Source organism: Oenanthe melanoleuca, chromosome 5, assembly GCF_029582105.1.
Source record: "Oenanthe melanoleuca isolate GR-GAL-2019-014 chromosome 5, OMel1.0, whole genome shotgun sequence".
Classification (NCBI taxonomy): Eukaryota; Metazoa; Chordata; class Aves; order Passeriformes; family Muscicapidae; genus Oenanthe; species Oenanthe melanoleuca.
In genome coordinates, this window is record NC_079339.1 from 3,953,429 (window position 1) to 3,968,798 (window position 15,370).

Consider the following 15,370-nt stretch of genomic DNA (forward strand, 5'->3'; position numbering starts at 1 on the left):
GCCGCGGCAATGCTGCAAACGGTGTCCTAAGGCCACCACACGGCCCTGCCCTCTCCCCAGCCACCCTGGGCCCGGTCCCGCGGCCGCTCGGCTCCTTCGGGCCCGTTTCCGTGCGCACCGAGCCGAGGGGCCCGCGGCTCCCGGGGGTCCGGGAGCGGCCCGGGAGCGGCAGCGCGGGGCTGTCCCGCCCGGCCCCGCCCCTCGCGGCCATTGGCTGCGACCGGACAGATATTTGCATATTCCCCGCCCCGCGCCGGCTCTGCGCCAATGGGAGCGCGGGCGCGGCCGTCTCATTAGCATACGCGCCTCTGCCCCGGGCGCGGAGCCGCCGCGGCTGCGGACCGAGCTGAGCTCCGGAGGGGCGGGCACTCCGAGCGGAGCCGCGGCTGCGAACCGAGCTGAGCTCCGGAGGGGCGGGCGCTCCGAGCGGAGCCGCGGCTGCGAACCGAGCTCCGGAGGGGCGGGCGCTCCGAGCGGAGCCGCGGCTGCGGGACGGAGCTCCGGAGGGGCGGGCACTCCGAGCGGAGCCGCGGCTGCGAACCGAGCTCCGGAGGGGCGGGCGCTCCGAGGGAGCCGCGGGCGCAGCGCCCGGCACCGCCTCGGCCTCGCCTCCCGCTGCCGGCGGGGCTGAGATGAGCGGCGGCGAGCGGCGCTGCGGGCTGTGCACGGGGCAGGCGGGCGGCGGAGGGCTGGCTTCCCGCTAAGGCAGCCCCAGAGCCGCGCCGTACGGAGGAGCCTCTTCATTTTTTTGTATATTTTTTTTTTGGTCGTCGTTGTTTTTGGTAGTTTTTACACGTTTTCCCGGCAGCCGGCCGGCTCGGTAGGCGGAGGGCGCCGGCGGGGAGCCGCAGGCCGAGCCTAGCCGGGCCGGGCAGCCGGCGAGCTCGGCGATGCGGTGTCTCGCTCTGCTCGGCCTCGTCGTCTGGGGCCTGGGGAGCTGGGCCGGCCACAGCGGCGGAGCGTCCCCGCCGCCCTGCCCGGCCCCCTGCAGCTGCGACGGCGACCGCGGCGTGGACTGCTCCGGGCGGGGGCTGGCGGCCGTGCCCGCGGGACTCAGCGCCTTCACGCACGCCCTGTGAGTCGGGGCGGGGGCGGCGGGCCGGTACCGCGGCGGGGTGTGTGTGTGTCTGTGTGTCTCCGTGTGTGTCTGTGCTGTTGTTGTTGGTGCGGGTCTGAGGCCGAGCTCGCCCTGAGGCCTTCGAGCCGCAGCCGGGGCAGGTGAGCTCGGCAGGGCCCGAGCGGCGCCGCCAGAGGGGCTCGGCCGGCCGGGGCGCTCGGCCCTGGCTGTGTGCGGATGGAAGCGCTCGGCCCTGGCTGTGTACGGATGGAAGCGCTCGGCCCTGGCTGTGTACAGGCTGGGAACGCTCGGCCCTGGCTGTGTACGGGCTGGGAGCGCTCGGCCCTGGCTGTGTACAGGCTGGAAGCGCTCGGCCCTGGCTGTGTACGGATGGAAGCGCTCGGCCCTGGCTGTGTACGGATGGAAGCGCTCGGCCCTGGCTGTGTACGGATGGAAGCGCTCGGCCCTGGCTGTGTACAGGCTGGGAGCGCTCGGCCCTGGCTGTGTGCGGATGGGAGCGCTCGGCCCTGGCTGTGTGCGGATGGAAGCGCTCGGCCCTGGCTGTGTACGGGCTGGGAGCGCTCGGCCCTGGCTGTGTACGGGCTGGGAGCGCTCGGCCCTGGCTGTGTACGGGCTGGGAGCGCTCGGCCCTGGCTGTGTACGGCTGGGAGCGCTCGGCCCTGGCTGTGTGCGGCTGGGAGCGCTCGGCCCTGGCTGTGTGCGGATGGAAGCGCTCGGCCCTGGCTGTGTGCGGATGGAAGCGCTCGGCCCTGGCTGTGTACGGCTGGGAGCGCTCGGCCCTGGCTGTGTGCGGCTGGGAGCGCTCGGCCCTGGCTGTGTGCGGATGGAAGCGCTCGGCCCTGGCTGTGTGCGGATGGAAGCGCTCGGCCCTGGCTCTGTACAGGCTGGGAGCCCTCGGGCCCTGCGGCAGCCAGAGGCAGATCGGGAAACCAGCTGCTAGGCTGGTCGGTTTCCTCACCAAGGTTTCAGTCCGATGGACGCGTTAGTCTGTTACATTCGGTGCCTTCGCTTGGCTAAAGCGCAGGGGAGCCGTGAAATAAACCAGCGTAACCAAACATCGAGCTTCGCTCGGCAGTGAAGATAAACACAAACCCTTAAAACATTTTATCCCTTGTTCTGTGATAATGTTGTAAAGCAGGCAGAAACTTGTAGATCTTGTGTGGAGTTTTGGTAACTTTAATAATAAAATTTTAATTGAGGAATGAGCGCTGCTCTGTAGAGACATGACGAGGAGGGATTTGCAGCTTTCAGTAGGTTCGCTTTGCTAATCCACAAACCTGTTAAGTTTCACAATAAAACCTGTCAGTCTTGCCCCACTTCTCAGCGCAGATTTCACAGGGTGGAGCAAGGTCTAGTATGGGCCAGTGGTCAAGTCTGGTATTACTGAAGCTTTGCCGTGTTTACAACATACAGTACAGCACACTGCAGCAAGTGATGGTGCATAGTTTCAGGTCGGTACTGAATTGCCATTTTGTCAGAGCACAACAGTGGTGTATGCCTTCGAAAAATTGCAGTTTTTTTCTTTTTGTTTGCCCACACTTAATATGCAAAGTGTATTCTTAGTTACTGGATGTTTAGTTTACTGAGGAGGTTTCCAGTTTCTCCTACATATTTGGTTTGGTTCTTCTAGTTGTTCAGACTGGGTGGGGAAAGATTACTGGGCCTTTTTTCTTGTGTGGTATTTGATGAATGGTAGAAGTGGCGGGTCTCAGTTCTTACCTGTGCCTGAATATTTTGTTCCTGTTTCTGTGCTCATAAGGTTTAAGTGGGACCTCACTTTGTGGTGTTTTTCCTGTGGCAGAAGTGGTGGTTTCTGAGTGTCTGGGTTAGAGAGTCAGATGCTGCCATCGTGAACCCTTGAAATTATTGTTAAACAGTCTTCTTTTTGCTCCAGAGATAAATCAGGAAAGTTACCCACATTAATAAAGTGCTTGAAGTCTCTCTGGTAAAAGCTGTATTTAAGCATAAAATTTTATGGCTTCTGCATTGTCTGGCTGTCTTATGAAATGGACTGGTGCATCCCTGAGTGTCTGCAACATGCCATAAGTTGTCTGATGGGCACAAGTTGCCATAGCCAGCACCCATTAGAGATAAGGCTACCGGAGAGTTTCAGTGTGCAAGTTTCTCCTTGCTGCAGGTAAATTTCACATAGCCAGTGTGACACTTATGGCAAAGTGAGTGGAGACCTGCCCAGGCTTCAGTGCATTTTGGAATGAGTTTTTGTAGGTTTTGGTTTTATGCTCTTTCAACTTGAGAAGAAACTTTCTTGAACTTGAGAAGAATCCATCTGATGCTGTGGCAGTGGAGGATACTCTTGATCCCCGTTTGTGTATAGTTCCTGCTTCCTTATTTACAGAAGGAAAATAAATTGATGACTTCTGGGTACTTCTGGGCTTAACTAGTATTTCATGTAGGGAGGCCACTAGAAGTTTATGGTATGTAGAAGACAGTTTTGGAGGCAATAAAAAACTCACTTTTGACCTGCTTGAACTGCACAACGTACAGCTTTTGCCAGAGATGCTGAGCTGGTTAGTGAGGAAGAAGACACAGAAATAAAAACACACCCCTACACGACATGTTTGTCTCATGGCAAAGCACCTTAGCTGTGTGAAGAGAAGAAAACTCTGCTGTGCTGTATGATGTCAGGAAAGCCCCTTAGCATTGCTGCAGGGCCAGGTTTTAATTCTAGCCATGGCAGCAGAGAGACTGTAGTGTAGAGATGGCTGAAAGAATGTTACAGCTGATGTTCTGTGATGCTAAAGCAAAGGTATGCCTAGATTTTTGATTTGGCCGTGAGCAACAGAAGAAAACTTGCTCACTATTAATGTTGGCAGTGAATGAGTTCCAAGGCCGTTGAGAATTACAGAAGGAACCTGGTATTTAATTTTTACTAGTTCTGTTTTCCTGAAGTCTTAATTTCTCTGTATTGTGTCTAATCATTTAGCCTAGTTTCCCAGGTGCTGCCATGAATGGTCAGGCAGGGGTTTCTGCAGAGCCTTAAAGGCATATCCTTACAGAATACCTTCACATTCCTTATTCCTGTTTATTCAGCTCTTGACTGATCCCCTGCTCGTTTCTTGCTTACTGTGGTGGTTTGAAAGCAGAGAGAGGGGCTGGTGTGATGGTGGGGGGTTATGTGATTACCAAAGTATGGTGAATCTCTTGAGGATGATTCTGTCAGACTGAGCAGCTTGAAAAGGTGGAGTATCTGGTGACTACTTTTGAGTGGACTTTGAGAGGTGATGTTTGAATAAAGCTGTCCCAGCTACAGACATCTCAGTGAAGAGATTGTTGGGAGATGTACAAGTGCTCAGAAAAGACAGGTGACAGCACTCAGCTGGAACTTTGAGGGGATGGCATGGGTGGGGAGGAGCTCAGAGGGAGTTGGGGCGACATGAGCAAGGAGAATTGCTTGATACTTTTACTGTAGGCAACTGTTTGTTCTGTATAATTTAGGTAGGTGTTTATGTAACTCTTAATTACCATCTGCCAGTTTTTCTGTTTATGAAGGTTCACTTTGCTTGGTTGCAAAATAACTGTCTGTGCAAGTGGTGCATGTGCTAAAATATAAAAATGGTTTTTGTTTGGGTTTTTTTCAATGATGTATGCTCCTGATTTTTGCTGTGATGTTTCATGAGCCATGTTCTAGTAAACTTCATGCTAGTGGGTGGAAATTGTGGTAAGACATACATGTGCTTGTGCTTCTCATGGGTGTCAGTTTGAGAACTCAAATTCCAGTTTGGAGGGTTTGTTACTTGTATGAGTCTCGTGCAGGAGATTAAAAGCAAATAATTCCAGATAACTGCTTTTGGAGAGATCTTCCATGGGCATAGTTGGCTTAGGTCTTCCCTGACAGCCATGAGTAATATTCTCAGTGCCTGCTATTATATTTTAGGCACTTGAAATAACAAAACAATAGATAGTTTTCATTCTAGTGCTTCTTGTGTGTGTTTTCAGGGTAGGCTTCCTTGCTTTAATTTTACTTTCTTTGAGTTGTGAAGGGTTGGGGGGGGGTGCTTAAGGATGAAATTGTCATCTTGATATTTTGGGTTTTATTGCTCATTTAACCTAACAGTGCTGTGTTTCTTGTGCTGTTATACACTAGCTTTATGAGGCCAAGATATGGAAGTTGAGGTCCTTTTTTCACTTGTTTTTTACTACAGGTTCCGCAGTTGCAGAGAGTTAGTAATCTGTATTTTGGTATACATGCTGTCTAGAAGTACCTACATGCTCTCAAGATTGAGTGAGATGCCTTGTTCTGTTTATGTATAAATGGCAAAATGATGTGGTTCTGTCTGGAGCAGAGCTTGCCCTTTTTTGGTTTTTTTGGTCTTTTTATCTGTCACTGTCAATTTTTTGTAGAATGGTGATAAAATGAGGTAGGGAGGTGTGAGGTATCTTCTTCTGATGTACCTGGTACAAAGATGGAGATATTTAGTATGCTGCTATGGTCAGATATCTAAGTACAGTAAGGACCTGGCTGAGTTTTATTAATGATGTGTAGTAGAGTTGTTATGGTGAAAAATGAGGATGTCCAGATGTGACCTTGAGTCTGGAAAATGTAGCAAAATTGCAATTTCTCCTGAGATAGAAAAGCCTTATCTAATTAGAGGTTGGAAGGTTTTACAGGTAAACTATTTAGTTTTTTACTTGTCTGTGCTCCATACTGGTGATGTGATGGCAAGTAGTAATTCCATACTTCTTTTAGAAAGACACAGTCATGTCATTTCAATTTGAATATTCCTATAGGTCAGCAGAAATTTTGTTGTATTTGTACAGGCCCATGGAATCCCACAGACAGGAGGAGTATCTCGGTTTGCTGAGCATTCAGTGATTCCAGCAAATATCACCCAAGGATTGTGGTCTTTACCTTCATTTTAAGCTGGCCAATTTTTCTGTCAGTCTTGTAAAAAAGTAGATGCTTTTAGGTAGAGTACATAAAGTGAAGCTGTTGGTGTTTCAGAGTTGGTATCAAATTTTGTGTTTTCCTTTTTATCCCTCCCCCCAGAATTCCCCAGTCTTCTGCCATAGCATGTAATTCTCAGGTATCTGGCATTTGTTTTGTACACTGGGCTCATTTGTATCAGCAATGTGTAATTTCTTGTTTGATGCTTGCTAGCAGAGGCTTGTAAGTGTGATTTTGGGGAATAAATACTAAGATAAGTGTGCAGCATGGAATAAAGTTGGACTTCAGTGTAAGCAAGTTTATGCTAGTAAATAATGACTGTTTCAGTTCTTGAGAGGAATTTGCTAGTAACTATCTGCTTGAGAGGGAAAATATGGAAGCTGTAATATAAGGACTAAAAACCAAAACAAAACTAAAAAAAAAACTCCTCTGCAAGGATCTTTGTTTTGAGTTCTACATCTAAGCCAGCAATTTTTGCAGAACACAAGCTCTTATTTACCCAGAGAAAATTACTGGCCTAGATTTCGGAAGGGCTGAGCACCCCTGTCACATTTTAGAGAGCATGGTAGCTGCAGGGCTCTGGGAGTATCTGTGAATGTCTCCTCTCAGCCACTCTGTGTCTCCTAAAAGCTTGTTGTGAAGATGAGCCTCTTGTTGGGAATGGGTAGGAGCTGATCTTGTGTTTGTGTTCCAGGGGATTTGCCAACAGCCCGTTTGCCTGCTCCTTGTTTTATAAAAAAGCAAGGGAGTGAAATGGATGGGGCTGGTTTGCTTCAGCAAGGCTGCATGAAACTTCATGGCCAGCAGCTCCTGTGTTTCAGGCAGCAGCTCTGGGCTGCCAAACTGTTGTTTTGGGTCTCTTTGTGGGAGAAGTAGAAAGTAAAAAATAGCTTGAGGAAGATTTAGAGAGATTTGTATGATCCTAGAAATAGGAGACAAAGGTAGGAGAAGGTACATAAGGGCAGAAGCAGCCATTCCCTATTTGAAGAAACTTGTAAATTGAAGCAACAGAATTTTAGATGTTAAATGACCTTTGCTTACAGAGGTATCAATAGTATGTCATGGATTACCCTGGCCATCCTCTTCCCCTGGCTGATTAACCATCTGCTTCCACAGTGACCTAGGATTTTGCTACAGAGAAGTACTCTCCTGTAGTTTGTCATTTCTACCTTTCAGGTACTGTTGCAGTTTCTGATAAGGTGTTCTCAAACTTTGGCCTGTAAAGAGATTTCTGGTCATGTGCTGTTGGTTCCCAGTGCACTCACACCACTAGCCTGCCCTGCACAGCTCTGGAGAGAGCTGCTGATATTTCCTTTGCTGGCAGGTGGGCAGCTGGTTTCACTGATGCAGAACTGCATGCAGTGGTGGTGGTCACAGGAGCTCACAGAGCAGAGGAAGGTCTTGGTGTTACTGGGTAAATACTGTTCTCACTATAAATATGTCTGAGAGCTTTTCTTTCAGAATCAGGCCCAGAGTTTTTTGTTCCAAATAAAGCAGATTTGAAACATGCAGCAGTAGATATAAGGGTACCTGGAAAGTATAATTAAATAATGAAAAAATGGCCTGTGATGTACCTGCAGGGCAGTTGACCTTTTTGCCTTTTTTTTTTTTAAGTTCATGTTCCTGTCAGTGAGTTTCATTGGAGTTGAAAGTTTCCAGTATTTTCAAATCCTATGTCATTTGTTTTAAAATACAGACTTAGCAGAGCCCATTTTATTTTACTCTTGAATTTTTTAACTGTTACAGGATTGTGACAAGGTCAGCACTTTCTACTTCCCAGAAAAATACTCCTGTTGCTGAAAGAGTAAGGGAAATCTGTATTTCAGCTTCACCACGAATTTGAAGGCACAATGATATTCTACATCTTACAAAACCACAGAGAGGACTGTAGTGATCTCAAAAATAACAGTTTAAAGTTTGTCTCTGAAAACTGCTGTTGAATTTGAGTGGATAATAGCCAACTGATGGCATTCTGCACAATGGCAGCCAATATGATAATGTGTTTTAAAACATACAAATAGCTATTTTTGATCAGGTGATGTTGATATATATTCCCTGGTGGACTGGGGTCTGATGTCTGTGAGGGATATGTTTGATTTTGGGAAATAAGAGTATCACTTCAGGAATTTTTATCAGCCTCTATTTCTTCCTGTGTTGTTTTTAATATTTGGTATTTGCTGAGTTAAAAGGAAGTCATATTTTTCTTTGGTGGTCAGTTTAGTCATACAGAATGTTTTGGAGTTAGTAAAACTTTGGCTAAATTTTAAACTTTTTTTTTTTTTTCTTTAAACCTACTTAAAGGTATACTATTAAATATATTTTGTTTGATTTGATATCTTCTCAGAGCAAGAATGGTCTCCATAGCATGGCAGAAATAAACATTGGTTCCTTAGGTTTCCTTTGTGTGTTTTTTGCATAACTATCTGATGGGTGCAGTTCATTAAGGATACATATGAAGTAATGAACATGTGGAAGATAAGAAAGATATCTTCTTAGAATTGAAAAAAGTTTCTCATGTTCCTCAAGTCATAGCAGTTTTAAATGTATTCAGATGTTGGTTGGTATAATGTCAGATGACTCTAAAACATTTAAGATTTGTTGCTGAAATTTGATGTTTAGTGTGCATCAGTATTGAGGTTTGCTTGTTGATGTTCAAATCTAATATTGATAAATACATGTAATTAAAAATCTTTGCTTATAGCTTGGTCACCTTTAGGTAATTGAGACAGTGGTTAGTGACTTTTGAGTACTCAGTCTCAAGATTTGCAGAGTAAAGATATACGTGAAATAATTTCTGAGTCTGAATTTTTTTGTTTTGTTTTTGATCTAAAATCCAAATTAAAATATGAAAGTTAAAATTTTCCTTAGGACTTGGAAATATCTTGCAAAGACTAGGAACACCATCACATTTTTTCAAATGTAACCAATTCCTGCATGCTTTGCATTAAAAAAGGAGGAGCCTCAAATCATTATGGTCTGGAAGATGGGATTGAAGTCACACAGAAGTTCTGTCTGTGGGGCAGATTCTAAGAGAGCAAGTGCTAATTACTTACTGTGGTAAAACCCACCAAAATGAAGAAAAATCCAAAGTCAGGTGAGGTTGTTGAGAGGACTGTGGAGTCAGGTCCTTGGAGAGTAAACAGCCACCTTTGCAGCTCTCATTTGGGCATTTTACTACTGAAATAAGAAGGCTTTTTTTTTTCCTTTTTTTTTCTTTTAAAGTGATGTGTCCTTTTCTCTCCAACCAGTTGTGGTGAAGTGCTAGGTCTTGCAAGGACTTTTTTCACCCTAAAACTTTTCAGCAAATATGTCTGGACTTTTAAATGGTTACACGATTAGTAGTGAATCATAAATGAATGTGCAATTTCAGAGGTACACAGGGAAGGCCTAAACCTGTTTAATTTAACTTAATGATGCTGCAGATGCAGTTGTATATTTTATAAGGCTGCTCTCTGAAAATGTGTTTTAGTTTGGGAGTTTTGCCATTAGCTTCTTGACACGTGCCCCCAGATTGGTGGGGAGAGCAGCGTGGCTGTGCTGTCAGCAGGCGTGTCCCTGACACTGGGGGCACATGGGCTGTTTGAGTGCCATCCTGGAAAGCCAGGGCTCAGGGGCTGGGGCTGGGGCTGCAGGGTTGCTTGCTAAGCTGGCCATGGTTTGCTGGGAGCAATCAGAATGCCTTTGCTGAAGCTGCTGTGCTTTGCCTGGCACTGTTCTGTGGTGGCACAAGAGCCCCAGGTGCAGAACGATGCTGTTTAGGCACTGCAGGAATGCAGTGTAGTGCAGAAGCATTGCAGGGACCATGCAGTACAGTTCAGTGTGCTTGTGTTTTGTTATTTTGTATGTGATTCTATACAGTGTTTTTTCTCAGTCGTTTGGGCACTGTGGTGGTTGGTATTTGGTGTTCTGTAGATGCAGAAGACATGAGCACAGGTGTGGGTCCTGCTGGGATGTACCTGGGGATTGGTTTCTCCTGTGTCCATTCTTCCCCTTTCACAGGCAAAATGGCACCCCCTGTTCCTGTCCAAAACAGGACTTGGCAGTGTGTTAGCTTGTCAAGTGAGAATTTGTTTTTCCTGCACTCTTAGGCTTGTGGCAGGAAAGCAGGACAGTTTGCTCCTTTTGCTGGAGGAGGAAATGGTACAAGTCAGGAAAGGATGTTTGGGGAAGCTTGCTGCTCCTTGGCTGGCAGGAGTTGGTGGGGTGTAGCATCAGTCCTTTCTTTGTTACTAGAATTTGATACATGGGATAAACTGACTGTCCTTTTTAAAACTTTGTCCTATGTTATTTTAAAAATAACTCTTACTTGAGAAGTTTCTTTGCTGTTTTCTAAAGGCTGATCCAGATTAGTAGCAGATGTAATTTCTTCACTGGATAAGTGAAGAGATTGGAACCTGTGACTTTGGAGTGCAGGCCTCTCTCTGGTGCAGTGGGTCATTCTGGCTGGAAACATGCATGGTGTTTTTCATGTGGCAGAACTGCTGGGGCTGACCTTCACTGCACTTGTGCATGGAGAAGCTGTGAAGAGGTTGTCATATATTCAGGTGCCATGGTTGGAAGCCCTAGAAATGTATTGGTTTTTTTAACTAGGGGAGACCTTTCTGAGACTGGGGGACATGCCTGTAGCAGTGCTCTGAGCAGTTCTGTGACCTGCTCCTGCAAGTTAGGAGTCCTTTAACCTACTGAAAGGAGCCCTGCACTGTTTGGAAGATAGATGTTTGGAGGACTTAGATGTTCTTTTAGGGAATTTTGCAAAGCCATTGCCAGCAGCAACCTACATATTTCTTGTTCATCTCCTTTATTTAGTACCTGTTCTCTTGAGACATGAAATGCTCACCATGCTGGGTGTCCTCCTGGGGTCTTGGTGGCCTTCCTGGAATTAGCTGGGGAGAGAAAAGGAAATGGTCTTTACTAAGAGTCCTGCTCTGAGAATATGGTTACTGCACAGGCTTCTGCCTTTTGGTAGTGTTTTGCTGCTGCTGGGTTTAACATTTGGGTTAGAAAAAAACAATGGAAGTGGATGGGCTAATATTGACCAAACTGTTAATATTTTACAGAACCTAGTGTGTGTCTTGCTGGGTGTAGAAAATCCATGTCTTTTGCAAGGGCAAATCTGCTGTCTCTGTGTTACTATTGCTAAATGTTTACTGGAGTCATTATATCTTTTCCATATCAGCTCAGTCATTTATTTAGCATTTACTTGCTCCTGCTTGACATTTTTTTCAAAAATGTCAGCTAACTTGTTTATGTGGTGTTTTTCTTTAACTTGCTTACTGCAAAGGCAGGTCTCTAGTTTTCAGACCAAAAACATACAATACCTCAGTGTGCAAGAGGATTAAGCAGGAATTTAATTTGTTTTTGGGATAATAAGTGGCAGTTGTTTACTTCTTCAGCAGAATACTTTGCAGTATTGCAGCAAGACCGGTTTTTCCTCCTTAAAACTCTTCAACTCTCCTGAGCAACTACACCAGCAAAGCAAGTCTGTGTATTCAAAAAACATGAAAACAATAATATATCTCAAGTCCTGCTTAAGAATGGGACTGCTTGCACTGTGATTGTATTCTTCACTTGCACAAAATAATTTTTTCCCCCTCATAGCATGAATGGGAGAAATTCTGTAACAAACATCAAATAAATATTCAAATAGCCTTGGTGTTTGTCTCACCAGATGTGTTCCTGATGTCCTTCAGGCAAAGTGCATCACCTGGTCTGGGTTTGTTCAGTGCCATCAAGAGCAGAGAATAGCAGAAGAATAATGTAAACATTTAAAATAATTGTCCCTCATGCCATTTTTCATTGAACTTGCCTCAGTGAATTTGGTGCTCAGTCAGATTTATTTTATTATAAAAAGATCAAGGTTGATATTGTTGGCCACTTATTGTGTAAATTGACTTTCCCACCAGTTTGTCCTTTGGCAGCTTCTATTTCATCTCTGGCCTCCAAATGCCCATAAATTTAAAGGTACTGGAGAAACTGAGGATTCTGCTGTGTTTATGATATGTGTACCTATTTCAGAAAAATGCACTTCTTTCAAAAGATTCTACATTAGTTGCATTGTACTATTACTGAGGAAAAGAACAAAAATTGTGTAGTGCCTGCTGTCATCCCATATAGTAAGTAAGTTTGAATTGTTTGTGCCTTCCTTGAACTGTCAAATTGAAAAGTAATTTCTTAAGAGAACCTAGAACTCTGTGTGAATCAACAGGCAAAGTGTAGAGGTAGTTTGCATATGACCATTTTCAGTCTTACAAGTCTTTTGCATCTCTCATTTAAAGAAAGAAAAACTGTTGAGTAGTAGCATCCTGCCTTGGGATTTGAGCCCTGCTCATGTTTGTGTTCAGGTAGAAGCTTTATGTATGATAAGGGTGAATTCTTTTTAGCTCTATTGTACATAAATGGGAATCTGCAGGGATGTATGAATATCTGGCTTAGCAACTTCATCTGAGGGCTTTACTAAAAGGGTGAAGAGTGACTTAAAAAATGTTAAAGTTTGGTAGAGGAGACAGGTTCTTGCAGCAGAACAGTGCTAGCAGATGATTCTTTGAGGCTTTTGAGGCAGCAGATGTCTTAACTATTGATATCTGCAAAACTTTTGGGAAAGCCTTAAGATCTGTCATTTTTAGAGATGTTGCTTAACTCCTTTGGGACCTCAAACATATAGCCTTAAATGGGATTACTTCTTAACCCTCACTATGAAATAGTCTGTCTTTGGTTTAGGTCTCCCTAAGTGCATAGGATATTAGAAATACAGGATATTGCTGCATATTTGCTTTGTATTTTAAAAGAAGTGAACACACAGTATAATTTCAGAGAATATATACAGATCACCCGAGGAGCTTCAGCCAATAGTCACTGCATGTGCAGTTAAACACAAGCAGGCCCTGTGGTGCTGCCATCCCATCAGTGCCCTCTGTGTATTGGGAGGGCTCTTTTCTCCAGGTGTGCAGCTTGGAAGCAGGAGATGCAGTTCCAGCTTTTCTTTACCAGCTTTGCAGTGCAAATAGCTTATGTTAAACTTTTACACAATAGCCCAAGGCTTTTGGGGAGGGACTGGGCTGGGAACTCAGCACTCTTATTGCCATGTGTTGCATTCATTTAGACAAGGTGGTGAATGAAGCACAAGAGGCATCTTAAGCATTGAAAATCTTGGTCATATTTTAAGCTTTTCTAGCTGTTGCAGAGATAGGATCTGTGGAGAGATTAATGAGCAATAAGTAAAGTGTTGAATCCAGGGTTGCAGAATGCAGTTTAACTGCTTTAGGTTTCAGCACACTCATTTAATTACTGGGTTACTGAAGGTTTTCTCTGCTGTGGGGAGTGTGTGTCTGTAAGGGAAAATGTGAATGTTTATACAAAGAAGTGTGAATGAAGTTTGGGGATATTGCCTTCATGTTGCCTACACAATCCCACTTTGTATTATCCCTGCCTTAATTTCTTCCAAGAAGATTGTGGATAGGCCTTGCTATCACTTAAATTCAATTAACATTTCAGTGTTCACTTCCCCATGTGATTTAACACACACAAGTTTAGTTATTCTTTTCTGGCCTAGGGAGAGATTTCCTTCCAATAACTACCTTTCCTGCCCTTTGCACTTCTGCACATTAGTTTGTTTGGAGAAACATAGTTGCTTGGTAAGCAGCTCCAAACAAGGCAGTGCCTGGAGCTGTCTTGGAAACATAAATTATACCTTTTAAATATCATGTTAAGCTTCAGTTTGCAGAAAGTAAACTACCAGATGTACTGAATGAGCAATCTCTAAACATTTCTCCCTTCACTGAAGGCCCCATGAGTTCAGCAGGAAGCACCAGTTCACACTGCCCTTCAATACTCTGTTGGGGCAATACAGGTGCAGAGGAAAAGACATTCAGGTTACCTAATAACACCCATTAATTCAGCCATTTCTTTCTCCTGGCAGCTGTTTAGTCATACAGTATTAAAATGTACTTATAAGATGAATGTGTGCAATGCTGCCAGACAGATTGCTCCTATGGTAGCAAATATTTAATCTTGTGGAAATTTTACAGCATTATATCCTTCTGTTTGCCTTCCAGGATGACCTATTTAATACAAAGTATGGATGAAAGAAAAGAAAATACAAATAGTAAAGACCAACAGGGATGAAGTGCATACATTCTTTGTTAAAACCATTTTTATTTTAATTCAGTGGCAATTAGAAGAGAGACTTTCTTGAACTGCATGGTACAGAATTAGTTCTAAAAGCTGTTTTATTTGCAACATTTATTAATCTGTATGCTGTAAAAAATACAGTCTGGTATGTCTGGGATGGGTTGCTTCACTCTACTGTGTCCTTTTATCTAACTATTTTGTGGTAAATGTAATGAAAAGTAGCAAAAGGTTCCATTTGTCTTGAACCTTTGAATATTTAGTTTTCTTACTAAGATGGAATAATTATTTAACTCTACTGTTAATGACACTAAGTATTTGTAAAGTTGACTGTTATTGTGTATGTGGAAAAAATTAATGTTTTAACTTGAAAAAGCTAATCATGTTTTAAAATAAAATTTTCTTCTTCATTATACCCTGGTGTTTGTTCAAAACCAGAGAAAAATTGATCATGTTTTGTGTTTCCTCACCTTTCCCCTAAGGTAGGCTCTTAAGCCTCTAATCTGATCACCTGTCCCTCAACTTAAATTTAGAACAAATCACTGCATCTGCTTTATATTTTTCAGATGGGTAGTGAATATAAAATACATTGTTATTTATTGTGGAATCTGACATTGTAATTGCAGACTGTTATTTCATTTGTTGCATTAGCAATAGTTTGCCAGTTTCAATAGTAACCTTTTCATGCTGTAAACTTTCAGGGAATTAATTTTTTTTTTTTTTTAATGTTATCTTCATAGTTTTGCTGGTGATAAATTGGAAAAATGGGTGTGTTAATGGAAGTAAATAATTAAATTTGTAATCAGGAAACAGGCTGTCAATAGCTTAAAGGTGTCTGTGTTAGGAGCAGGTTTCAAGCTGCATGGCAAGTTTTACTGGCCTTGGTTTAGTGATCCAGTAAAATTCATACTCTTTCAAGGTAGAAGGAGCCAGACTTCTTCAAAACAAGTGAGAACAAGCCAGGTCATGTTATTAATGGAGCTTTGGAAGGATACTTTTTGTCCAGCTTGTAAACATTGTAGTTTTCCTAATCGGAATTTGCATTGGGCAGTGGCCTTTAGGTAAGATCTGGAGGGTATTTCCTTGCCTACAGAATAGCTGTGATGGAAAAATATGCCCATGTTTGTCATGTGGAGATAACCAAGGGGACAGGTGTTTTTTTGTTGGAGTTCATCTGTAAAATGCTTATTGCTGGGAAGATGCATGTACTATTGCTATCTGTAAGCAAGCTAGAAATACATGCAGGTTACTTGAGTGCCTTC

The 15,370-nt window shown here is 44.2% G+C and overlaps 1 protein-coding gene across 1 annotated transcript in view; it reads left to right on the top strand.

The window, feature by feature from the left end:
* Window positions 1-824: 824 nt before the first annotated feature.
* Window positions 825-15,370, top strand: part of LGR4 (leucine rich repeat containing G protein-coupled receptor 4) — a 69,419-nt gene continuing 54,873 nt past the window's right edge. The window contains exon 1 of the mRNA XM_056493650.1: window positions 825-1,075. Within this exon, the coding sequence (XP_056349625.1) occupies window positions 891-1,075 (185 nt within the window). The 5' untranslated portion in view covers window positions 825-890. The remainder of the gene's footprint in view (window positions 1,076-15,370) is intronic.